This window comes from Zootoca vivipara, chromosome 11, assembly GCF_963506605.1.
Source record: "Zootoca vivipara chromosome 11, rZooViv1.1, whole genome shotgun sequence".
NCBI classification, from domain to species: Eukaryota; Metazoa; Chordata; class Lepidosauria; order Squamata; family Lacertidae; genus Zootoca; species Zootoca vivipara.
The window spans coordinates 11,440,840-11,467,057 of NC_083286.1; the positions used below are offsets into that span (position 1 = coordinate 11,440,840).

The 26,218-nt window shown below is 43.2% G+C and overlaps 1 protein-coding gene across 8 annotated transcripts in view; it reads right to left on the reverse strand.

Annotated features, from left to right (window-relative positions):
• Window positions 1–26,218, reverse strand: part of SEMA4D (semaphorin 4D) — a 144,940-nt gene that overhangs the window by 14,819 nt on the left and 103,903 nt on the right. For 6 of the 8 annotated variants that reach the window (XM_035099540.2, XM_035099536.2, XM_035099537.2 and 3 more), the window contains 7 exons: window positions 24,396–24,571; window positions 24,149–24,305; window positions 16,223–16,445; window positions 15,203–15,318; window positions 14,805–14,977; window positions 12,436–12,482; window positions 7,066–9,702 (listed from right to left, as the gene is read on the reverse strand). In XM_035099540.2, the coding sequence (XP_034955431.2) occupies window positions 8,783–9,702; window positions 12,436–12,482; window positions 14,805–14,977; window positions 15,203–15,318; window positions 16,223–16,445; window positions 24,149–24,305; window positions 24,396–24,571 (1,812 nt within the window). In that variant the 3' untranslated portion in view covers window positions 7,066–8,782. The other 2 variants (XM_035099543.2, XM_035099542.2) reach the window with 1 other exon arrangement.

Here is a 26,218-nt window from a genome sequence, read left to right on the forward strand (position 1 = left end):
CTAGCTGGCAGACAAGGCATAAGTGAGGAAAATGAATATCTGTCGCAGATGCTTCCCAATCAACACGCTTTGATTTTATTTTTGCTTTCTTACACTTGCTTTCTTACATCTTGCTTTTTCACACTGACGTTAAGTCTCCTTGCAAATCATTTTGGAAAGAAAGGCAGGACGCAAACACTTCAAATAAAATAAAAACCCCTAGTTGCTTTTATGCATGGGTTTATGGGACCCAGGTGGCGCTGTGGTTAAACCACTGAGCCTAGGGCTTGCTGATCAGAAGGTCGGCGGTTCGAATCCCTGTGACGGGGTGAGCTCCCGTTGCTTGGTCCCAGCTCATGCGAACCTAGCAGTTCGAAAGCACGTCAAAATGCAAGTAGATAAATAGGAACCGCTACAGCGGGAAGGTAAACGGCGTTTCCATGTGCTGCTCTGGTTTGCCAGAAGCGGCTTTGTCATGCTGGCCACATGACCTGGAAGCTATACGCCGGCTCCCTCGGCCAATAATGCGGGATGAGCGCGCAACCCCAGAGTCTGTCACGGCTGGACCTGATGGTCAGGGGTCCCTTTACCTTTATAAATAAAATGTGTATCATGCTCTTTGACGCAAAGGTTCAATAACAGTTGGACTTGCTGAATGTTAAGAGCAAGAATGCTGCAACAGCTGGTGGCAGAAAATGTGCCTGTTTAGATTTATCTAATCCTTCATTAAACAAATTCACTTAAAATGGAGTTTTGGACAGAGTCTGAAGGAGTTTATAGAGGAAATTAGAATTTAAGAGCAAGTTTAGTTGTTGCATTTTTCAATCCCCGTTGGCAATGCAGGCTGTCAGCTTGTGCTTGTGTTTATGCCTGCATTGTGCATATAGGTACCAAGGAAGCCCTGCTCTTCTTCTCCGGCTTCTGTAATCACAGCAGCTGGAGAAAGCACTCAGAAAAGTCTGAAATTGCCTGAGTATCTTAACACGTCCTTGGCATACTTCTGAAGTTGTGCTGCTTCAGGACAAGACTGGATGTGTATCCTAAGCTACATTTTGCAATTCTTAGTTGTGAAATCCAGCTGATGAAGCAAGTGTTTTTGTTCTTCTTCTAAATGAGACCTTGTAGAAATAATTAACTAGATCTCTGGGAAGACCGGGGTTGGGGGGGGTACTTTTATTACCACAAGAGGAAGGAAGGGAAGTACCAACCAAGCAAAGAAAGCTGTATCAAACTAAACATAGTACAAATGCGCATCTGGTATTTGACTACATCAATGGGCCAACTCCAATACTGCACCTATAAATTGAATCACAAGAAGGAGAATAGCATAGGTAAGATGTTTCTTGCCGTGCAGATGCAGGAAAGAGTGTGATCCACACAATATTCTACATTCCCATTCAAGGGCGTAGCCAGGATCAAAACTAGGGGGGGGCAAGCCATGATCATTCAGGGGCGGGGCCACAAAGTGGGAACGTGGGCGGGGCTACAGGGCCAGCTGGCCTGACGACATCGTGGTGGCGGCAGCGGCGGCAGCGGCCACCTTGTGCTTCTGGGGCTGGCAACGGCGGCGGCTACCCTGCTTGGCTGGAGAGGACGGGAGGGTCGGGCAGGCAAGAGGGGGTGACAGGGTGGGCGAGGGCAAGGGAAGGCACGGCCGCATTCACGACGGCTCCGAGGCGTTGCTGCATATCAGCATAATATTTCAACCATGTTGTGGGTTCAAGCCCCACCTTAGGAAAAAATTCCTGCATTGCAGGGGGTTGGACTAGATGACCCTTGTGGTCCCTTCCGACTACAATTCTATGATTCTATTGATATATTGCCATAGCATATGCATCATTCTGCTTTCTTGAATTGTCCTACTCCTAGGCATAGCAGCCAACTCCTAGAGGCCTAGGTGCCTCCCCCCCCCCAAATACTAGCAAATACCGTATGTGAAAGAGTCATCCCCCCCATGTTGATGGGCTTTCTAAGTGGGGCTTATCTGCCCCCCCCATATTTTATTAAGAATGGAAGAGGGAGGGAAGGAAGGAAGAAATAGAGAGAGGGATAACTCATATTTGTGGGTGCCTCTGGGTGACGCTGTGATGCTGGAACTCTGCAGCAAGAGGACGGGAGGGTCGGGCAGGCGAGAGGGGGTGGCAGGGCGGGTGAGGGCGAGGGAAGGCACGGCCGCAGTCACGACGGCTCCGAGGCGTTGCTGCATATCAGCATAATATTTCAACCATGTTGTGGGTTCAAGCCCCACCTTGGGGGAAAAATCCTGCATTGCAGGGGGTTGGACTAGATGACCCTTGTGGTCCCTTCCGACTACAATTCTATGATTCCATTGATATATTACCATAGCATATGCATCATTCTGCTTTCTTGAATTGTCCTACTCCTAGGCATAGCAGCCAAATCCTAGAGGCCTAGGTGCCTCTCCCCCCCCCCAATTACTGGTAAATACCGTATTTGAAAGAGTCACCCCCCCATTTTGATGGGCTTTCTATGTGGGGCTTATCTGCCCCCCCCGTATTTTATTAAGGATGGAAGAGGGAGGGAAGGAAGGAATAATAGAGAGAGGGATACCTCATATTTGTGGGTGCCTCTGGGTGATGCTGTGAAGCTGGAACTCTGCAGCAAGAGGATGGGAGGGTCGGGCAGGGGAGAGGGGGTGGCAGGGCAGGCGAGGGCGAGGCAAGACAGGGCCGCAGTCTCGATGGCTCCGAGGCGTTGCTGCATATCAGCATAATATTTCAACCATGTTGTGGGTTCAAGCCCCACATTGGGGAAAAATTCCTGCATTGCAGGGGGTTGGACTAGATGACCCTTGTGGTCCCTTCCGACTACAATTCTATGATTCCATTGATATATTACCATAGCATATGCATCATTCTGCTTTCTTGAATTGTCCTACTCCTAGGCATAGCAGCCAAATCCTAGAGGCCTAGGTGCCTCTCCCCCCCCCAATTACTGGTAAATACCGTATTTGAAAGAGTCACCCCCCCATTTTGATGGGCTTTCTATGTGGGGCTTATCTGCCCCCCCCCCGTATTTTTTTAAGGATGGAAGAGGGAGGGAAGGAAGGAATAATAGAGAGAGGGATACCTCATATTTGTGGGTGCCTCTGGGTGATGCTGTGAAGCTGGAACTCTGCAGCAAGAGGATGGGAGGGTCGGGCAGGGGAGAGGGGGTGGCAGGGCAGGCGAGGGCGAGGCAAGACAGGGCCGCAGTCTCGATGGCTCCGAGGCGTTGCTGCATATCAGCATAATATTTCAACCATGTTGTGGGTTCAAGCCCCACATTGGGGAAAAATTCCTGCATTGCAGGGGGTTGGACTAGATGACCCTTGTGGTCCCTTCCGACTACAATTCCATGATTCTATTGATATATTACCATAGCATATGCATGATTCTGCTTTCTTGAATTGTCCTAGGCATAGCAGCCAACTCCTAGAGGCCTAGGTGCCTCCCCCCCCAAAAGAAATTACTGGTAAATACTGTATTTTAAAGAGTCCTCCCCCCCCATGTTGATGGGCTTTCTATGTGGGGCTTATCTGCCCCCCCGTATTTTATTGAGGATGGAAGAGGGAGGAAAGGAAGGAAGAAATAGAGAGAGGGATAACTCACATTTGTGGGTGCCTCTGGGTGACGCTGTGATGCTAGAACTCTGCAGCAAGAGGAAGATACTGGTACGCCTGTACAGGAGCCTTGCAAGCAGCTTTCTCTCTGCTTGATTTACAGCAGGCACGTCCAACAGGTAGATTGTGATCTACCAGTAGATCACTGGATGTCTGTGGTAGATCACTGCTAGATCACTGGCACCCCTAAAAAAAGCTCACCCAAATTTTTCCTCCTCCCTAAAAAAAGCTGAACTATGACCTGAAGCCCTAAACAAAAATGGGCCTCCCTCCCTCCTAAAAGAAGCTCAACAAGTTTGACCTAAACCCCCCAAAACAGGGCTTCCCTTCCTTAAAAAAACTCAACAGCTTTGACCTGAACCCCCCAAAAGGGGGTAGATCACTCCCAGTTTTTAACTCTGTGAGTAGATCAGAGTCTCTTGGGAGGTGGCCACCCCTGATTTACAGTATACAGATGCAGGAGGAGGGGCAGACTGGAACACCAATGCTTTTTATAAACATCACTGTGTCTATCAAAGCTACAGCCCCCCCCTTCTTATTCACTTCCTTTTAGCCTTGCAGGGCCACCTTAGTCAAATTGAATCCTCTGCACCCTCATTAAATCGCCAATAGAACTGTTAATGCGATCCCTGAATGCCCATTAACAACTCCCACTGAATAACAATAGGGTGAATAGGGTGGACCTTGCCTGAAGGGATATTCTGCTCCATTGTCTTAACTGCTTAAGTACTGGTAGCCACTTTGCTTTATTTATTTGATGTGTTTTTGTTACAGCTGTGTTCCCGCCCCCAGCAAGTGGAGAGCTGCTCTTGCTAAAGCAAAGCCCTTTCCACTTCAGTTTTTGGAGGGGCAAAGTATTGGTTATGGTCTGTAAAATACAATAATTTTTTGCTTCTAGGGGGGGGCAGCTGCCCCCTCCTGCCCCCCCCTGTCTACACCCATGTTCCCATTGCCCAATATAAGACTCACATAACCTACTTCCTTTGGTGTGATAGAATCTACAGGTGTTAAACAATATATTTTTTAGCAGAGTGTATTATTTTAACTTCCCTTGTGCAACGTCTCAACCCTTGCACAGTCAAGAGTTTGCTAGACCCTTAAAAATGTAGTATAAACACCAACAATTAGGAAACTTGCCTGCGAAGGCTCCAATTGGAGACCAAAAGTGTCATGGGCTTTGAAGACACTCAAACTCAGGATGTAAAGTAGAAATGTGCTAAGAGGAAGGCACGCTCGGCAAATCCACACCGTGATCAACCCCTGCCTGGAAACTAATGTCCCCACTGTGGAAGGATGTGTGGATCCAGAATTGGCCTCCACAGTCACTTACAGACTCTTTGTGAAAACCGTGTTTATGGAAGACAATCTTACTCGGCTACGAGTGAAGAGACACTGGAAGATCCCGGAAAAGGTGAACCAGGCCGTGGAGAGTCTTGACCTGGGAAACATCTAACGATTCTAATCATTCTGCAATACCAATTCCACGCACCATTTCCCAATGAAAGCATCAAGCAGAACTTCAACAGTAGTGTCCATATGCTTATATCGTAGCAGGAAGTGGTAATACGATGGAATCACCATGAGCAAGCAAACAACTGCAAATAGAACCTGGGACGAAGCAGGAAGCAGCATTACGTTTGTAATCTGATCAGCTGGATAACTAGCAGGACTAAGTCATGGCGGCACCTGATGAGCTATAATAAATCACATTAAGCAGCCCAAGGGCAGTTCTTACCAATGTACTTACGGTGCTAAGCCCTTTGGCCTAATTAGAAGACACACAACAGCTACAGGGATGCAACATTATTTATTTCATCAGCTTGGTATATTAAGAGTGAGCCAAGTTGCGGGGTAAATCTTCAACACAGATTCCAAGGTCACAAACAAGATGCATATAGAAATGGCAGAAAAAATCATTTAACAAGATTGGAGTTTGAAGGGACAAGAGGTCATGTTGTTCAGCGATGGAATTGTACATTCTATTCATTTAAAGAATTCAGTTTTATAGCTTTGTTTGGATTGCCATGTTCCAAAAATTTGATTTTTATTCAAAGCAAAGAAAGGGAAATCGCCTAAACCAGGGTTTCCCAAACTTGGGTCTCCAGCTGTTTTCAGACTACAATTCCCATCATTCCTGACCACTGGTCTTGCTAGCTAGAGATTATGGGAGTTAGTAGTGAAAGAATAGCTGGAGAGTCAAGTTTGGGAAACACTGGCCTAAGATTTAGAAAGTGCCACTGTGTTACTAAGATAAACTCACATACTGTGTGCATTACTTCCTACCAAGTTTGTATTTTCTGCTGGTCAAACAATGAAATGTTTTATATTATTAAAGCATTAACAAATATCTATCCCTAACCGTGTACTTCGTATTCTGCAAGATTACTATAATCTACTGGTGAGATGGCTTACTTGGAAATTGCATCCCTATCCTGAAAAGTGTAGATCTGAAGAACTGTAAATAAAAAGCTGGATTATTTAAAGAACCAAAACTAAAGATAACATCCCACCAATCCAATGATTTTTTAAAACACAGATCGGGAGACATACATCAACACAGCATTGATTTCTTGATGGAAAAACAGTGTTCTAGCCTTAGTATGGTTAAATCCCGCAGATTGGGGGTCCGTTCGCACCCTGAAAAATTATGTAAATAGAGGCACGCTTCTGCGCCTGCACACACGGCGAAACCCAGAAGTATACACCTCCGGGTTTGCCGTGGCCGTAACCTGAAGATTCTGTATCCAGAGGGATACATAAGTAGAGGTAAGACTGTACGCACTCAAATATACAGCACAAATAAACCAAAGTTTGGCAATATATTTTGATCCGGAAAATGTTTCCGAAATGTCATTAAAGCTGTGGTAATGCTCATATTTCCTGTAGCCACGTACGAAAGAAAAGACATTGGGGACTGATTCTAATGACTGACGTAAGAGAAGTTGCTAGAAGGGCTGGTTTTAAACCCTGTGTGCACAACTTGCAGGATGCGTATGGCTCTTGCAGGCTTCCATGCCGACATCACTGATTTCTGCTTCCAGTGCGCCCCTTCACCCCCCCCCCCCAACCATACAATGCTGCCTGTGATGGGAGGAAGGCGCGCAGTTTCCCATCCTCAACACAAACCTTTTTGGTGTCCTGACCTCTCTTGCCATTCAGCTCCTTGGGCTCGTGCACAAAAGTTGTTGAAGCAAACGCAATTTGGTGAATGCAACCTGCAGGAATGGATAACAGCACCCTCTGACTTACCCGTAGCTTGGCAGAAGAGGAAGAAGGTGGTCTGGGCACCCACGCGCCGGATCTGGTCACTTAGGAATGGTGGCATCAAGGTGACTGTGGCAAAATCTGCGCTAGACCAAACATCAGGCTGGGGGCTGATGGATGGAGGACGTGAGTCACTTTCCATACAGGACAAAGAAGAGGAACCAGTAGGAGGGAAAGTTATGGGAGATGAGGCTGTGGCAGAAGAGGACAGAACAGGAAAAAGAAGAAGAAAAGGGCACTAAGGAAAAAAGTTCTAAGAACATGCCAAAGAAATAATTTGCAAAGGAGGGGGGAAATGAGCAGCGAACATTTAATCAAAAGAAAGTTCCTTCTTATTTCTGTTTTGAGACTATAAAAGCAGGAAATCACACCTGTTCAAATCTTACAGCAAGAAAACCCGCTAAGGCTTCTGGGTTGTTGTTTTTTTAAGACAAGTTATTATTGCTCAAGGACAAGGCTGAAATACAATGAACTTCAATATTTATTTCCTTATTTTTTCATATATACAGAATCAAAGATAGAAAAATAAAAGCAAAAATGAACCATACAAAATCTAGAACACTTTACACGAAGATCGTGTGCTAGGGAAATATTTCAACAGGAACAAAGAAAAGGGGAAAAAAGGAGTTTTGGACATGTTGCCTACTCAGTCGTCTCTATTTCTAACCATATTTACATGAGACACAAAGACAGCGAGGGACAAGGATTTTAAAAAACTGTACAGCACAAAGGACTTTTACAGACAAATAGTGCCGTTGTTGAGTCCCAGGAGAGATAAAAGTGGTTGACCCTTTGGGCAGTTTTCTGCTCTCCTCTGGTTTCTTTTCTCCAGTTGCCTTTTTGGAAAACATTGGTGGAAGTTGTGAAGAAACAGTGAAAATATTTGGCAAAGTTGATTATGGGGGCGAGAGAGGCTGGAGCCCTATTGCTTCCCAACTGTGGGGAAAAGTTTCAAAATGCATGACATCCTCAACAGTCTCTTTTGAGAGGTCCATCGCATCTTTGCCAAGGTCTGCATTGTATCTCTGAAACATAAGCCTCTCACACTGCTGTGGTACAGTGACTACTGTTTGTCCACAATGATCCCCTTTTTAAAACCTTAAAACAAATCCATAAAATCAGTTACTGTGGCAGTGGTCCAACTACATCTTTTTAACATCTTTTTTCTAAAGCTAAACTCCCCACAACCCAAAAATGAACATTAAGCTCTCAAAATGATCACCACATCAACGCCTCTAAAAAAAAGGGGGGGGGGAGACATTTAACCGAAGCTTATCCCTGAGAACCTTATGCAACTCTAGAATTCATCATATTCTAAAAAGGTACACAAACAGTTTTGGAAAGATCCAACATTTCTTTCACCAGCTAAAACTACCAGACAAATGCATTAAAATCACTAGATGCAAAGAAATGTCCCAATCTGGACAAAAAGGCTATTATTTACCAATCTGATAAACTAAACATCATTTCCAATTTGGAATTAAACTGAAATTAGATTTTTAATGGCAGTTAAATACGTGCAGGCAGGTGCTACTGAAATCTTTTTTGGTATGGCTCTGCAACAAGAGTTAATTTTACCTTCTATGAAAAAGAGGGATTAATCAAAATAGTCAGTATGTGCAAGTGTTAAATTATCCTTGGCTGGGGAGTAGGGGGAGGGAAGCTTAGAAGCTCACCATGTGAAACCGTAACTGGCCATTTAAAATAAAAAAAGAAACACATTAGAAATAAGTGTGAAACAGAACCGTTTTCAGAAAATTCGAGATCTCTCTCTGCTCCATCCAGGTGTGAAATGACAATGTGTCACTTAAAAAAAACTGAGAACACGTAGCCCTTTCTGGCCCAAATCTAAAATGTTTGAAAACAAACAATTCAGAATGACAGTACTTTCATTAGGGAAGGTGGGGTCTTTCTCCTTTAATCCCCCTCAGCATCTGAGTCAGCAAATTTGAGTTCGCACTTAACATCAAAAGGTTTGTCCTTGACTTCTTTGTAAGACTGCGAATGGTCCTCATCGTGTTGAACGTGACCGTTTCCATAGTCGGCTTCAGTCTCATATCCCGTGTCATGTGCTGGTTTTGGGTGCTCCCCGCTTTGGGTCAGCAGACTGCCTGGCTCCACCAGGGTCTCCTTCACGCTTTGCTCACAGTCAGAGAAATCGGCCTTGGGCTTCTTCTTCCCGAGTAACATAGCGGAACGGAACTTCAAACACTGTTCCGGTAGAAACCCTTTGTAACAGTTGTAGGCAAACAGGCACAGGAAGAGCACAAAAAAGAAGAGAAAGAGAAACATCAAGAGGGAGTTATCGTTGGACTTCAGAAACATGGTCTTTGCAGAGACCTCAGGAGGCGAGTTCAAGAGCTCGACGTCAGGTGCAGTGCTCATTAGGGCGGGGAAAATGGGATTTGTCACTATCCTGGACGTTGTGACTGGTACAACCGGGCTGGTGGAAGTGTGAGCGGCTGAGTCTTGGGTAGCGACAGTCGGCATTTCGGCTGCTTCCGCGTTGCGTTCCGTCGGTGTGGTTGTCTGGGTCGGGCTCAGCGTGGTGTGCTGGACTTTCCTCAGTTCCAAAACATGTTTCGCCAACACCTGCGAGAACTTCTGGTTCTTCACTTTTTCTTCCGACAGGCACTGATAAACGCCGCTGTCGCCCTCGGACAAATTGAAGATCAGCAGCGCCTTCTCCAGCAGGCGGTACTTTGGACTTTCCAGCTTTAGCACATCGTCCTTGAATTTCCAAACCACCTGGGCCAGGTTGGACTTCTGAGAACATTTTAGCTCTGCAGTGCTGCCATGCTTGAAAATGTGCTGCAGAGAATGCTCTCTTACTTTATCTGGAACAGCAAAATAAATGTAAACGAGAACAGAAATGAGTTTTCTTTTTGGTGTGCAGCGCAGGCCAATTCAGCCATGCAGGCATATACTGGAAAAAAAACTATCAGCTCACAACAAGTGTCACGCTAGCCTGAAACAACAACACTTATATACGCATCACAGGGTACAACCTACAATGGATGTGGCAAGCTATTTGTCTAGGAGAAAGTGGTGGCATTCCTAAGTATCTATGGAACTGCTTGCTAAGTTGCTGTATTCCAAAGATGGAGTGCATCTTGTGCAATAAGCATATGTTTTGTGCATGGGGGTGAGGGGAGTAACACATGAATGGTGCTCTAAGCCTTAAGTGTTAAAAGATTATGTTCAGTCATCACAGGTACACAGGCTCATTCCAATAAAAGAAGCACACGTGAAATTGTAAGGGGGGGGGGCAAACCAACCCAGAAAGTGTGAAAGCTCAAAAAATGAATGATCCGAAGAGTCATAAACACTGCAGAAATATTTAAGTTCAACTACCTTTCATCTGAAATACTGCTTTGCGTTTAAATTCTTTTGCAAGAACACACAACCGCCTGGTTCACACAACACAGTAAGCCAAACTATGGTTTTCTGAGACCATAGTATCTTCTGAGTCTGGCAGGATTCCATGTGTGCAACAGGGATTGCCAAACAGCTTTCTGTAACTCACACATGGTCTTTGACCGTAAGAAGCTCTGAGTCTATGAAGCTTTAGATCATGTGCCCATTGCAAAGAAAATACTTGGGAGTTCTACTCCACCAGGCCTTTTTGGTGGTGGCTCCCCACTTATGGAATGATTCCCCAGGGAAGCATGCCTGGCACTATCATTGGCTACTTTTAGGCACCAAGGAAAAAAACCTTTACAGTCAGGCTTTGGGCTTTAGATAGTCTCTTTTGGTAGACGTCAATGCCTTTTTATGTATATCACTGCTTTTAGCTTTTATTTGGTTTAACTCTGCACTGGTTTTAATTTTCGTATTGTAAGATGCTTTTCAGCTTTCCCTTTCGTTAAAAAAAAATTACTAAAAGCCCAATAAATAAATAAAAAAGACCAGAATCTCTATTCAATGTATTCACACCATATTTTTTTCATTAATATGGCAGCAATAGCAACAGCAACTCTTTGCAGAAAATGTGCTGTTATGGCAAGAAATCCCACGTGTTGCAGCCAAACTGCTGACTGGGGTTGGTTACAGGGAACACTGTTACTCCCTCATTTAAAACAACTTCACCGGATACTGGTCCATTTCCAGGCACAATTCAAATTGCTGGTTATGATCCACAAAGCCATATGTGGCTTGGGCCCAGGCCACCTGAAAGATCGCGTCTCCCTGTGTGAACCTGCTTGGGTGCTAATACCTTTGGGTGAGCGCCTTCTCTCGGTCCCATCAGCATCACACCTAGTGGTGACACAAGAGATAGCCTTTTTTCTGTGTCTCAAGAGAGGTTGGACTGGCTCTTTTGGCCAGTTTTCTCTTTGTCCTATTCAGACAGGCATTTAGAAAGTGGCATTTTGTCAGCACAAACTGTTTTAACTGCTGGTTCTAATTGTGCCCTGATGTGTTTAAATTAATGTTTCTATTCTATAACGTTTTAAAATGTAGGGCACTTTGAATCCCAACTTGGGGAAAAAGGTGGGATATCACTATGTAGTTGTTGTTGTTGTTGATGATGATATTCAATGGTTTGAGGCATCATCTCTGGGCATGCAAAACTTGTCCTTTTGGAAGGCCACACCCAAAAGCATTTTCAGTCAGAAACATAACTTTAGACATTAATATAGTGGCACCTCGGTTTTCGAACGTAATCCGTTCCGGAAGACCATTCGAGTTCTGAAACGTTCGAAAACCGAAAACTCAATACTGAAGCCTCAATACAGGAAACTTAATATGGAAGCAGTGTGGCATGTTCAACTTCCGAGGCGTGTTCAAAAACCGAAGCATTTACTTCTGGGTTTACAGCGTTCGAAAACCGAAGTATTCGTCAACGGAGACGTTCGAAAACCAAGGTACCACTGTACAGTCATACCTCAGGTTGCGAACGCTGCGGGTTGCGTGTTTTCGAGTTGCGCTCCGTGCCAAACGTAAGTACCGGAATGGGTTACTTCCGGGTTTTGGTGCTTGCGCAAAATGACACCACGCGCATGTGCAGAAGCGCCGAATCGCGTCGCATGCGGCAACGTGGCGCTGCAGGTTGCAAACGTGCCTCCCGCATGGATCACGTTCGCAACCCGAGGTATGACTGTACTGATTTTATAAACCCCATGACAATTCAAGGGCATAAAGAGTCTTTTAAAAGGCAATTTACTAATTACAATAACAGCTACCAGAGGGGTCACCAACATGTGCCCTCAGAGGCCTTCTCTGAGTTCTGGCCCCCTGCCCCTCCGTCCTTCTCCTGAGAGAAGCCTCCTTGAGCCAACAGAATACTTTTTTGAAGCCTAATTGTGGCATGGAGGAAAGGTTACAGCTAGGGAAGAGTTGCGGCACATGTGAGGTGGCCATAGACTGTGAATTGGCCCTATTTGGGGGGGGGGGAGAGAAGGAAAGCAAAAACAAGCCAAAAATAAAAAGTTTTTTTTATTGTAACAAAAAACTACACATTAGATAGAAGCGGTGATACTGAACCAAGCAATTGTGTGGAGGAGCTCAGCCCAAATGTTTATTACGCTTATTATTTCCCCACCTCTTTTGGAAAGAAAGAAAAAGCTTACCAGCAGTACAAGAAGAAGCATCACCACTAATATTCTGAATCCAGTCCCTACAAAAGTAAACAGAGAGTGCAAGAGTCAGTACATTTATCATCGTCTACCCATCCAACCCTCTGTGTGCAAATCTCTCCCCACCTGCAAATCTGTTATCTGCCTCCCTCCAAATGCCTGGAAAGGCAGCGCTGGCAGGATTTGATAATATCCAAACAAGTGACGCAGGAGAGGGGGAGAGGAAGGAGCTCAGAAGCGGTTGGATCGCCTTTTTGCTGAAGGACAGCATTCCACAAAGTGACAAACAGACCCTTTATTTTAAATTAAAGAAGTTCTGCATGTTTGCAGCAGTTTGGAACCGGGGCCCAGTTCTGCTGTTCATAATGTTATTATTCCAGGGCTCCCTACAAAACCCCTTGAGAGACCCTCCTTAAGCATCCCCAGGAAGCTGGGCACAAAGACCAGGCTAGTACAGGAGCTGCCTACCAATAGCACCCTAGGCTGACAGCTACACAGTATTTGCAAGTCAGATCATCTCCTACTTTGCACCACTCCTCTGTGGCTTACCAATTAGGTGATCTGGCCTGCGGATGGAACTCCACTAGAGTTGGGGTGCGTCCCTAAATTCCTTCTTAAACAGAGATACTTTTGTTCTGTTAACCGCCTTGAGACCTCCGGGTATAGGGCGGTATATAAATCCAATAAAAAGTAATAAATAAAATACAGGAGGTGGTGGTGAGGAAGGGGCCTTTCCGCAGTGGGGTGTGCTACTTCAATATCCTTTGGGTGCCAGGTAACCTTTTCATTTTCCCAGGCTTTGAAAAAGTGAAGCCATTGCTCTTAACAGCTATGGGCGTCCCTTTTAAAAACCCGGCTGCAGACTGGAGCAAAGTGGCCGCCATGCTGGTCCACGCTCCCAGTAAACCTGCACTCAGCTGCCTGGCTAGAGAGTAGGGTGCCCCTGTGGACAATGTGACCGGCCGACAAGCCTGCCATTTTCATCAGCAGCCTCTTCCAAAATGGGCGCTCCCATCGGGAGAAGCTATCATTATCTTTGTTTTGGCTTTATGTATGCCACCTGAAGTGTTTTAGCAAGTACCGCTTAAAAACTATGAAATAAATATATAAAAGCAATACAAAGATGGGGTAAACAATGATTACAAAGATAGTTATCTATTGCAGTACCGGTATGCTCTGCAATGACAAAATATCTGTAACTATGGAGTTTCTGGTTGTTTTTGTAAGAACAGTAAGGGCAGGTTCGCATGGTTGGAAGATGAACAACTGGATATGGATCTAGCCAGCGGTGTTCTGGCTTGGGCAACTTGTTCTTTCAGAGCCTATGTTTGTGAACTTGTTTTCTTACACTTATATTCCACCAGTCTTCTACATTTCTTACATTTATATTCTAGGCCTGCTTAGCTTCAGCAAGGAGCCTTTCATGGGACCATGGGTTTTTCATACGTAAAGTAAAAATATGTGTAGATTCTGTTGGTATGCAGTAGTTATTATATGCTGGTTTTGAAAGGCAATTCAAAGTAGCAGCATTTAATTTGGGCTGTGTATTCTCTGTGCTGTGCCCCCCAAAGCCTGAACTCTGCACAAATCTATTCTGCATTATTTACTCTGCCCCTATTGATCATGCTAAGTGGCAAAGAACTCTGCCCTCCATGATTCAGTAGGAACTTTTTCAGAAATCACTTCTCCTTCTCCCTACAGATTTTTGAGATTTCTCCAAAGATTGCCCACACACTAGAAATATTAATATTAATTTATTATTTATACCCCATCCATCTGGCTGAGTTTTCCCAGCCACTCTTGTGGTACCGTGTTTCTCATATTATAAGACATGTCTTATATTTATTTTTTCCTCAAAAAAACACACTATGGCTTACTTTCAAGGGATGTCTTATTTTTTTTCTCCTCCTCCTGCTGCGGCCGGCATTGCTGCTGTGCCTATCACTATGTCTTATTTTTGGGGTATGGCTTATATTCCTTGAATGCTTAAAAATCCTGCTATGGCTTATTTTATGGGAATGTCTTAAAATATGAGAAACAGGGTACCTGTTTAGAACAAGAAAGATGACTTGTGAAAATCCTATGCATGTTTACTTCAATGCAAGTTCCACTGAGTTCAAAGGATCTTATTCCCAAGTAAACATGCATAGGATTGCAAGAAGAACAAGGAAAGCGGCAGAGGATTCTTCTCAGGGGGCTGCATTTTCTACCAATTTCAGCTGACAGTGTGCTCTTGCAATTATAGAATACACACAAAGAGAGAGAGGGAGAGAGTTTTGCATTCCTTAGTTGACCCACGTAAATATATACATTCCTCTACTTTGCAATACATCGGTGATTAGCAAACATCTCAGTGCTTTTACCTTTCGGTCTCCCTCTCTTTGAAGATATTGACACAGAGAGAGGCACGGGGATTCCAAGCACAGTACGGATCTCTTGCCAGGATGCAGTCCACACAGCTGGTGTATTTGTCACAAAACGCAACGGAAGACTGGACTACTCCAGCGTTGGACCCGGCATAGAGATACTGCTTGCCCTGCAGAAAACACAAGGGGGGTGACTTACAACTTTCTTTAGCATCTCACAGGAACAGTGCCTTTGGGACAGTCCAGAACAGGCTATAAAGCTCCCAGCAGAAATGACTGAATTCAACAGCTGCTTTCCCCACACCCCAACCCAATGGCAGGGTTGGGTATTCTTGCTGTTCTGGTATCTCTCCCCACCCCACCTCCCAGCACAAATTCTTACTCAGTCCTCCTACCTTTTTCGAAGAAAGCAACAGAGTCTGAATGGGCTCGAAGTTTGCGAAGAGTTGCGTTTCTTCAATGATATGCATTCCATTTTCATAGCCAATGGCTTTGTGAAGGGCTCCTCGGTCTGAAACAAAAGGGCCACAATTTGGTATATGTAAAAATCAAAATGAAAAACCAACACGCACATACTATAGTCCAGGGTAAGCAAGGCTTACCGGGCATGGTCCGGATAACTCCCGCGGAGATCCTCTGTGTTCCGGACCGGCGCAGCGCAATGCCAGAAATTGCTTCTGCGCATGCCCAGACGCCAAAAATCGTGCCTGCGCAGAAGGGATTTTTGGTGTCTGGGCATGCGCAGAAGCGATTTCCGACACCGCGGACATGCGCAGACGCAATTTTCGGCATCTAGGCATGTGCAGAAGCGATTTCCAGAGACACAGAAGAGAGTCCCTGCACCTTGCTGGTTTAGTGCAGTGCGTGGGGACTCGCTGAGTGAGCGGGCAGCTCATGGACCAGTTAAATGGCCTCTGTGGGCCACTTCTGGCCCATGGGCCTTAGGTTGCTGACCCCTGCTATAGTCTGATGTTTTCACCCTAAGGCTCCTGCCTGCTTCGCCTCATGCTTTTCATTGTGTGTTTCGCTATTCAGCTACCCAACCTTGAGCATTTTCATTCTCAATCCAACTTTCATTTCACCCTTTAATTCCATTTCCTCTCCTAAATTGCAGTCGTTTCACCCATTCTGAGCAGTCTGCTACCAGTCAGGTGAGGCAGTCATAAATGTATCCAAGTCCTGGGCCATTTGGAGCCTCAAAGGTTTAAAATGCAGGACTCTGATTTGCAAATATATGTTACGAAACTAGCTGGCTAGAGATAAGCCCCGATGTCACAGCCAATTCTTGCCAGTCTTAGAATCCGGGATGCTCTGAATTGCAACAAATATGTAGCCCATAAGCCTGGCTCAATGAGCTGAAAAGCCACCTTATCATAGTGCAATGTTGTCCAGTTCTCAGAGTGCGGAAAACTCACCTGTGCTGATGAACATGACATCATACAAAGTGCCATTCAGGGCTTGGACTTGGTCTACCACAATCTGTGTATATTTCACATCTCTCTTCACCAGTCGGGGCCGGTCTCCAATTGGGGTCACAGAGTCATCCATCAGAGGGTGGTCTTTGACAAACTGCAGGGTTTTGTCAGGTAAGTTGAGCGTAGTCGTGATGTTGTCTGCTCTAGCCTCCCTGTTTATACACTGTCCCAAGAAGAATGTATGTCACATGATTAGTGAGAGCTTTAAAAAGGAAGAGCAACAGGTTACTAATAAGCAAGATAGGGAAGCAGTTCTAAAACACTTAAGCATTGTTTAAAATAAAAACATTACAGCTGCTACCTTTTAAAATATGTATTTATTCACCGTGGGATAAGCCAGATTCTTATCTTTCTTTTAAGCAGAGGTGTGCTCATTCCATTGACAATCAAGAAATAAGCAAAGCGTCTGCGAAGTTTGTGCAGTCTCCTTCCATGAAGCCTCTGTTACTTGTCTCAAACATTATCTGATTGTATGAAGCAACACCCATGTATGGCAAAAACGTTAACAAGGAGGTTCCCACAAGTGGATGAAATTTTCCTAAACCATGCAAGTACTCTTTTGCGCAAGCTTTCACTTTATCTTGAAGTGGAAGAACGCCTCTGTTCTCAGTGGCTGAAATATATTTTGATGATGGAATGCAAATACCTTTATAGGGAAATTACACGTATTTTGGTCTTCTTGCATAGTGCAGTTGTTTTTTTTTTTTTTTTGAGTTTTAAAAACAAACTTTATTGAATCTTCCATTAAAAACATTACAAATACATAAAAAGAAAAAATATCTGTACAACAAATCCACACATATAGGATCACTTCCCAACTCCTGACGTACTGCTTGATTCTCATATTCCCCTTAATCTTGTGTTGTCATTTCATTACAAATATCATAAACATATTACTTTCTTCATATCTTATAGCTTCTTTAAAACAAATCCCTGTACTCCTCTAGCTAAGACAGACCCTTAATTCCGTTTTAACATTCTTTTTTTTAAAATATTCCTCTACATATTCCCATTTTTTTATCAATTTTTGCTTCGATGTATTTCTTATAGCGGCAGTCATTTTGTCCAAGTTCATAAATTCGACTAATCTTATCTGCCATTCTGTTATTCCAGGAATCTCTTCTTTTTTCCACTTCTGACCTATCAATAAACGTGCTGCCGCACACCCATAAAGGAAGATATCTCTTCTATCCTTAGGAAGATTATCCGGGAGAAAACTTAACAGAAAATATTCCGGTTTTTTCTTAAAGGTGACCTTAACTATCTTTTTTAATTCCTCATAAACCTCTCCCCAAAATTTTTTAATTTTAGTGCAACCCCACCAACAATGCATATAATCTCCTAACTCACCACCACATTTCCAACAATTTCCGTCGGTAGATTTATATATTTTAGCTATCTTATCCGGAGTAAGGTGCCAACGATATAGCATTTTCAGCATATTTTCTTTAATTCCTTCGCAGGCTGTAAATTTCATTGTTCTTTTCAATAATTGTTCCCACTGGGCTATATAAATTGGTTTGCCTAAATCTCGTGCCCACTTAATCATAACACATTTTGTCCCCTCATCCTTTAATTCCCATTCCAGGAGATATTTATAAACCTTGGAAATTTGTTTGACCTTATTATCAATTATTAACTCCTGTAATTTGGATTTTTCTTTGGCAAATCCTTTAGCTTTGTGTTCCCTAAATAAACTTTGGATTTGCATATACTGTAACCAGCTAGCACAATTTGATTTTAATTTCTCATATGACTTTAAATTTAATTGGTCTCCATCTATTTCTATTAAATCTTGATAAGTTAGCCAATTCCCCTTTTTGTTTTTACCTCCCAGTGTTGTCATTTCTAATGGGGAAGCCCACCACGGGGTTTTAGGTTCTATCAAATCTCTGAATTCCAGCCAGTTTTTAAAAAGGGTTTTCTTTAACACATGATCCGAGAATTTTTTAAATTTGCTCTCCTCTCCCTGAACCAGGTAAGTGTGCCATCCAACCGTATTTCTAAATCCTTCCACTATCAAAATCTCTTCATCTTCTAAAGTAAACCACTCCCTGAGCCAACAGAGGCAGGCCGATGCATGATACAATCTGAGGTCCGGGATCCCCCAGCCTCCTCTTTCTTTAATATCCGTAAGTAATTTAAATTGAATCCTCGCTTTTTTCCCCATCCAAATAAATTTACTTAATTCCTTTCTCCAATTATTAAAGATTTCTTTTTTATCTACTATGGGAAGCATCTGAAATAAAAATAGCATCCTTGGGAGTATTGCCATTTTAATTGCTGCAATTCTCCCTGAAAATGAAAGTTTCAATTCTCTCCATCTCTCAATATCTTTTTTGACCTCCTTCCAAACTCTCCCATAGTTATTTTCAAATAAATTTATATTATTTACGCTAATTATAATACCCAAATATTTGACCTTCTTCACAATCTCCCACCCTATAACTTTTCCTAATTCTTCCAATTCATTTCCTTTTATATTTTTAACCATCACTTTAGTTTTTTTCTCATTAATCCTAAGCCCCGATATTTCCTCAAAATTTTTTAGAATTTCTCTCAGCTCTTTAACCGATTCTTCTGGGTCTTCTATCATTACCAACATATCGTCGGCGAAGGCACAAATCTTAAATTCCTTCCCTTTTACTTTGATTCCTTTGATTTCCTTGTCTTCCTTGATATCTATTAGCAAAAACTCAATTGATAGAACAAACAGCAATGGGGAAAGGGGACACCCCTGCCTTGTTCCTCTTCTTATCTCAAATTCCTTTAGCACTTCCCCATTTAGAATTAATTTTGCAGATTGACTTTTATATATCGAATTGATTCCCTCATAGAATTTCCCCCTTATGCCATATGAATCTAACGCTTTTCTCATAAAATTCCAAGATAAGGAATCAAAAGCTTTCTCGATATCAAGGAAGACAAGCCCTGCCCTTTTCCCCGGGGACCAGTCTAAATACTCTATTAGGTCCAAAAGAATTCTTATGTTTCTGGACATCGCTCTTCCTGGTAAAAAACCCTGTTGATTCTTATCTATAATCCTAATCAGAACCCTTTTCAATCTACTGGCCAGAATATCCGCAAAGATTTTATAATCTACATTAAGAAGGGAGATTGGTCTGAAATTTCCAGGTTGTCTGAATTCCTCATCATCTTTCGGGAGCAAGGTCACATATGCCTCCTGCCATGTCTTTGGCACCGATCCACCTTCCAGGATTCCATTCACCAGTTTTTGGTAAACCCCTCCTATTTCCTCTTTAAAAGTTTTATAATGCAAGCTTGATATGCCATCTGTCCCAGGGGACTTACCTAGTTTTGATTTTGTGATAGCCTCATAGATTTCCTGCAGCGTCACAGGGTTATTAAGTGTTTCTCTTTCTTCTTCCGTAATTAATTCTCTTCCTCTCTTCTCAAAATAGCTATTTAATTTCCCTTCATCTATCCTACCTTTGTCATATAATTTTTTATAATATTCAGTAAGGCATTTTTGGATATCCCCTAATTTTGTTAACTTTACTCCCTTATCCATAATTCCGCTAATCGTTCTTTCCTTTTGGATTTTTCTTAATTTCCAACCTAACAATTTCCCTGCCTTATCTCCCCATTCAAAATTTCTTTGTTTGGCCCACTTTATTTTATTTTCTATCTCTTGACCTATTAATACGGAAAGCTCCTTCTGTAAAATTTGAATTCTCATCCTCGCTTCCTCATTTTTTGGGTTGGACACTCATTTTTTCTCATTCTTGCCAATTTCCTTCTTTATTTCTTCTAAATTCCTTTCTCTTTCTCTTTTTATTCTGCTCTTTTGTTGAATATACAAACCCCTAACAAAGGCTTTGCCCGCGTCCCATACTGTTGTCGTATCTACCTCTTCTGATATATTATTTTGATAAAATTCTCTCAGCAATTCTTTCACTTTCTTTACAAATACCTCATCATTCAAGACTCTCTCATCCATTCTCCACCTTTTACATTTAATATTGTTTTCCTTGATTTTGGTCATAATTGGATTGTGGTCCGTAATTGATTTAATCATTATTGCACTTTTATTTGTTTTCTGAATTAGTCCAGGTGTTAGCCAAATCATATCGATTCTTGATGCTGATTTGTTAGCGTTGGAAAAATAAGTAAATTTCCTTTCTGCCGGGTTATCCCTCCTCCAAACATCTTCTAGCTCATAATTCTTGATCAGATTTGAAAAATTTTCTGGTAGTTTCCCTCTAACTTTTTTACCTTCCTTTTTCTTGCTTCTGTCTAATTCTGGTTGCATTACCCCGTTAAAATCGCCCAGTAAGATTATCTCTTCATCCGAAATGTATTCTCCCATCTTGTCTCCCAATTTTTTAAAAAAATCTTTTTTACACCCATTTGGTGCATAGATGTTAATCACTACTATCTTCCTTCCTGGTATAACTAGTCTCACTCCCACCATTCTGCCCTCTTCATCCTGAAATAGTTTTTCCGATTTGATATTTTGTTTAACATAGATTACTACCCCCTTTTTCTTCTTATTATTACAAGAAATAAATTCCATTCCTAATCTTTTATTAATTAATACTCTCTCATGTTTTTTAGAAATATGCGTTTCTTGAAGTGCAATAACATTCCAGTTATTCTTCTTTAATATACGCTCTATCTTATTTCGCTTACACTTATTATTTAATCCATTAATGTTCCAAGAAACAATATTAAAATCCATTACTTTATTTAATTTCACAAATAACTTTCAAAGATAAACTTCTACTGAGAACGCAAAAGGGTGGGAATTTCGCTTTCAGAACAGCTTTAAGACAAGAATATCAAATTTCAAGAGGGTAATTTTGATCCTAGGTAGCACACTGTTAATATTCTCAGGGTTATTATCTACTTGAATTAACAAAAAAAAGAAGAGGAGGATTCAACAGATCAAATTTATAATCAGCCACTCGGTCCTTCAAGTTCGTCTCCTCCTTCCTCCTCTTCCTTAAAAAGTTCTTTTCTATTTCTATTGCAAAATTTCTCCGCTTCACCCACCGATCTGAATGTTTTTTTCTTGCCTTTGAATACGAAGGTGAGACCCTCGGGATACTCCCAAGCAAACCAGATACCCTGCTTTGTGAGGGCCTCTGTCAAATTTTTGTACGCCTGTCTTTTCATCCTAAACCTTTTGGGCACCTCCTTAAATATGGCTATTGACCTCCCTTCAATGATTAAATTTTCTTGCTTCTTCTTCTGGAAGATTTTATCCTTCAAAAAAACGGAGTTCAAAATTACCATACAATCTCCCGGCCCCTTGATGTTCTTTGCTCTATCAATTCTTATTCTATAAATTTTTTCAATGTCCATTGCTAAATCCTCTTCCTTCACTTGCAGCCACTCCGCCAATCCTTTTATTATTTTCTCTTCCACATGTTCGTTCGCAGTCTCGGGCACGCCCCTCATCCTTAAATGCAGTTCTTTCTGCTTCATTTCAAGCAGAGCAATTTGATCCGCTAAGTCCTCCTGCGTCTTATTCCTTTTTTGAGCTTCTGCTTCGTCTTTTTCTCTGGCTGCTTTCAACTCTTTATTGTCCATTGTTACTTTCTTCATAGCTTCTTCCTGTTTAGTCATTTTTACATTTAAGTCTTTCACAGCTTTATCAAGTTCTTTGTTTTTCCCATGCAATTCCTTCATCTGGGTAGCCAGGTCTGTAATCATTTTGGAGTTTCCCTCAATTTTCGATTGCAGGTTGTATTCTACAGCGTCTAATTTCTCGTTTAGAGACTTGTTCATTTCCGTTATAAGCTCCTTTATGTCAGTTAGAGCATCGTTGTCACTTGAATTAGCCATAGATTGTCTCCTTTGTTGGCTTCCCGCCGTCGCTGTAACTGCTCCTTGTTGTTCTTTACACTTTTTCAACGGCATGCTCTGCTACAATGTCTTTTTTCTTCCCCCCAAGTCTCTATCAGAATCTTCCCGTGTATTTTACCTTCCTAAGTTTGACAGAGACCTTTTTATTCTCTTTCTTGGGAGCTCCTTCCCCCACCTTTTAAGAAGTCATTCTTTTAGATCAGTCCACTTTTAGAACGGGAGTCTTTCAGCGTGCAGGGGGGGGAGGGAAATCTCCTCAAAGACGGCTCTTTGTTCTTTTATGGCTGCTTGTCAGGGCGCTAGACTGTAGCACTCACTCCCACTCTCTTCCTTCTAAGCATGCCGTGCGAGCTGTCACGTCGCTTTCCCTTTCTTCTTCCCTCCTTCCCTCCGTCTTTACCCCCTCTTCCTCTTTTCTGCTTTAGAAAGGTCTCTTAGCAAACCCTGGCATTCATCCAGATCTCCATTTTGAAGCAAAGTTCTTAACTCCTTTATATGGGGATCGATCTTTTTAAATGTAGCTTTCTTCTCACTCTTCTAATATCCCCAACAAACAGTCCAGGGTCTGAATCACCAAGATTTTGTCAATATACCACAGGGCTCTCTGGTCGCAAGTCTTTAGCGGTACGTTAAAAAAAGTTCCTTCGACTCTTCTCCCCCACCCGCGTCGTACGTAATGCCCTCTTAAGATTTTACTCTCTCAACTCACGGGTCGGTGTTCCCTGTTTTCCTTCAGCCGAAGAGCTCTGGTGCTTGCTAGGTGGATCTTTGGGGCGCCGCGTCTGCAGTTACTCTGTAGCGGCCGCTGCTCTTGCCGCCGCCGCCGCCGCCGCCGCCAATCTCGCGCCTGGCTCCTCTCCGCCGCTTTCACCGTTTTTGGGGGTGCCGCGGCAGAGTTCCGCCAATCCGCGCTGCTTTTGTTGCCTCAGCAGGGGCCCCGTACCTCTGCCTTTGTCGTCGGGGGGTTTCAGGCGCAGATCACCCCCGCCAGCTCCACTAACTGCAGTTTTTTGCTCCGCTGTTATCGGAGCTCCTTCACCCAGCTCCACTCGCTAGCGCACCTTCACCGGAAGTGTACATAGTGCAGTTGTTTTGTGCACAATGGTTTTGTGTGTACAGTGGTACCTTGGTACTCGAATGGCTTGGCTCCCGAACAAATCAGCTCCTGAGCACCACAAATCCGGAAGTGTTCTGGTTTGTGAACCTTTTTCAGAAGCCGAACGTCCAACGCAGCTTCTGCTTGACTGCAGGAAGCTCCTGTTGCCAATTGGAAGCCCCCACCTTGGTTTTCAAACGGTTTCAGGAGTCGAACGGACTCCCGGAATGGATTAACTTCAAGAACCAAGGTACCACTGTAGATTGCATTCCGGTTTTACTATTCAGCACATTTTATTACTGGATTCTGAACTGTGTAAGTAGCTTGGAACCAACTGTTAAGTGTGAAGACCTCCTTCCATGGTTCAGGTCACTCCTAACCATGCCTGGGATTCCCACCCCAGGGAACAATTTGCCCTGCATGAATAGAATCATAGAATCATAGAGTTGGAAGAGACCACAAGGGTCATCCAGTCCAACCCCCTGCCAAGCAGGAATAGGATTGGTTCAAAACACAGGGGCCATCATTTACACCGATAGCTTTGTAGGACTCATGCCATGCAAGTTGGGGTCCCAGAAGCATCCACACCGCACAGGGATATGTGAATGGGGCCGCTGGCAAGCGCCCCAGCACCTGCCGCTAGGGGATAGAGGAAGCTGCAAATCTAAACTAAACTAGCCAACCCATATTCTCTATGGGTGTGCTTGCAAGGAGCTTCCTGCGGCAAACCGTAAAAGAGGAGTATGTCATGGGAGAAGCCATTACTGGCATTGGGTTGTGTAGGCATCACGCACCTGCTGTGTTGGTCCTCTTCATTTGCTAAGAAGGGATTAGCACAACTGGGGGGGCCCAGAGGCCCTGAATAAGTGCATGTGGCACCTGAATAGCTGCTTATTATGAACAGGATTGTAACCAGCCCTCAGTTTATTCAGACTTACTGCTCCAGGCCGGGGTTTAGGAATCTCTCCGTTGTATCGCAACCACTTTGTGTGGGACTGCTCAACGGTCGCGATTTGCATGTACTTCCCTTTGGCAAAAACATCCTCCACTGTAGAGATGCTGTAGGCACAAACAGCTGATAGCCCAACGTTGTTCCTTAAAAAACACACCAAGGAAACCAAAATTAGCAACTTGTTTCACACTTCCTCGAAAACAAATACTTCCAAATGTTCAAGCCTTACTTACAATTGTGGGGAGAAAACCCCGTAGATCACTGGCTCCTTCGAACCTGGAGTCTTCAGGATGAAGACATCATTGACAACGTTGAAAAATAAATTTTTATCTGGTACAGAGCAAAGCAACCTGGCCTTGAGATAGGATGTCCATTTTTTCTGTAAAGTTCTGTGTCCACCTTGATCCCCCTTTAAAAGAAAAACACATTTAAAAGTAAGCAGATTCCTCTTCTGAAGTATACGCCATAATCGTCACAATTACAACAAATAAAGGCTTGACATATCTCGCTTTGCATGTCATGAGTCTATCTCCTATATTGGTTTCACCTTTTAAGTCGAATTACTGAAATAAATGAACTTTTCGGCAATATTCTAATTTTTCGAGTTTCGCCTGTACTTGCACTTTGACATGCTTTCGAACTGCTAGGTTGGCAGGAGCAGGGACCGAGCAATGGGAGCTCACCCCGTCACAGGGATTCGAACCGCCGACCCTCTCATTGGCAAGCCCTATGCATTAAACATTAAAATACCAACTGTGCAGCTAATGCAGGGAGTTTTTAAAATACCCCTGCTCTCCCAACTTTTGCCTTGTCTGCACTTTTCGAAAAAAGCAGATGTCTTAATATGAAATGCATTTGAGGTAAGCAAGGAATTTATTTTCCACCGAGGCAGTTTCAAAATAATGGTAGGCAATTTATTTTCCTAAGTAACCAGAAAATGCACATATTTTCCTCCTCCAATCTATATATAGCCCCATACAAATCATTTAGAATGAGAATCCAGTCACTTGACTGTAATGCTGCCGCTTAAAAGCAATGACAGACAGTCAGCAGACAAGAGGACCATCGCAACCATGCCAAAGCAGATTTGCTTCAAACTACTGAGATCTCATAAATCTTTAAGACTGTATCAGGTTCTGTTGCTTAATTACATCCAATAAGTTTTTAAGCACCTGGTTTTAAAATGCAACCTCACTGCTCCTGGAGATATCTATCTATCTGTCTGTCTATCTATGGCAGACAGTTTGCTCAGTAAATTTTTCTGGAATTTTTGCAAACATTTTGAAAATGTAACCTTGTTTCACATCGAGAGGTTTCCCCCAAAGCCAGGCAGCTACTATTATGTTTAAAAGGCTTGAGAACGACAGAATTAGGGCTGGTTGCAATAGTTTTCTTCCAGGCTATGGCAGCTAGCCACCTGCCACATCACAGTCAAGCAAGAAATTTTCTTGGTGTGAGAAAAATGTTGGCTTTGTCTGGTACCCTTTAGAAATGCGTCTGGCATAGCACAGGCATCCGGCTTCCCTTGAAATTACGATGGCTAGAATTCAATCGACAGCTTATGAGTGATGCGTGAAGTGAATGAAGCGGGAGAGTATAAAGAGTTCTTAGTCTCTCTCTTTTTTTAAGCTAAGAAAATTAATTTCCACCCTCATTTAATAATGGGAGCAACTTGGCTTCCCTTACTGACACAGAATCAACCAGTTTTTGAATGCAGAATGCAATCTTGAATCCTTTTTCTTCTCCTGAAGTCTTGATAAAGCTATATCCACATAGAAGCATCCAACAGTCATGGATTGGAGATATGGTGCTCCATGGGGAGCACTGCCAAAATCTTGAGGAAAGGAAAGACGGAAAAAGCTCTGGACGCACAAAGGAGACACAGAACCATGCAGACTGCACTGTTCATGCTAGTTGTGGGACATGAGCAGTGAACCCAGACCACCAGGGCAAGGGGCGGGGAAGCAATATAAACAACATGACATCTTGCGATCGAAAGGGCCACAATTTTATTCCTTATGTCAGACGGCTTTGGCGTAGGCACTGGAGAAGTGTC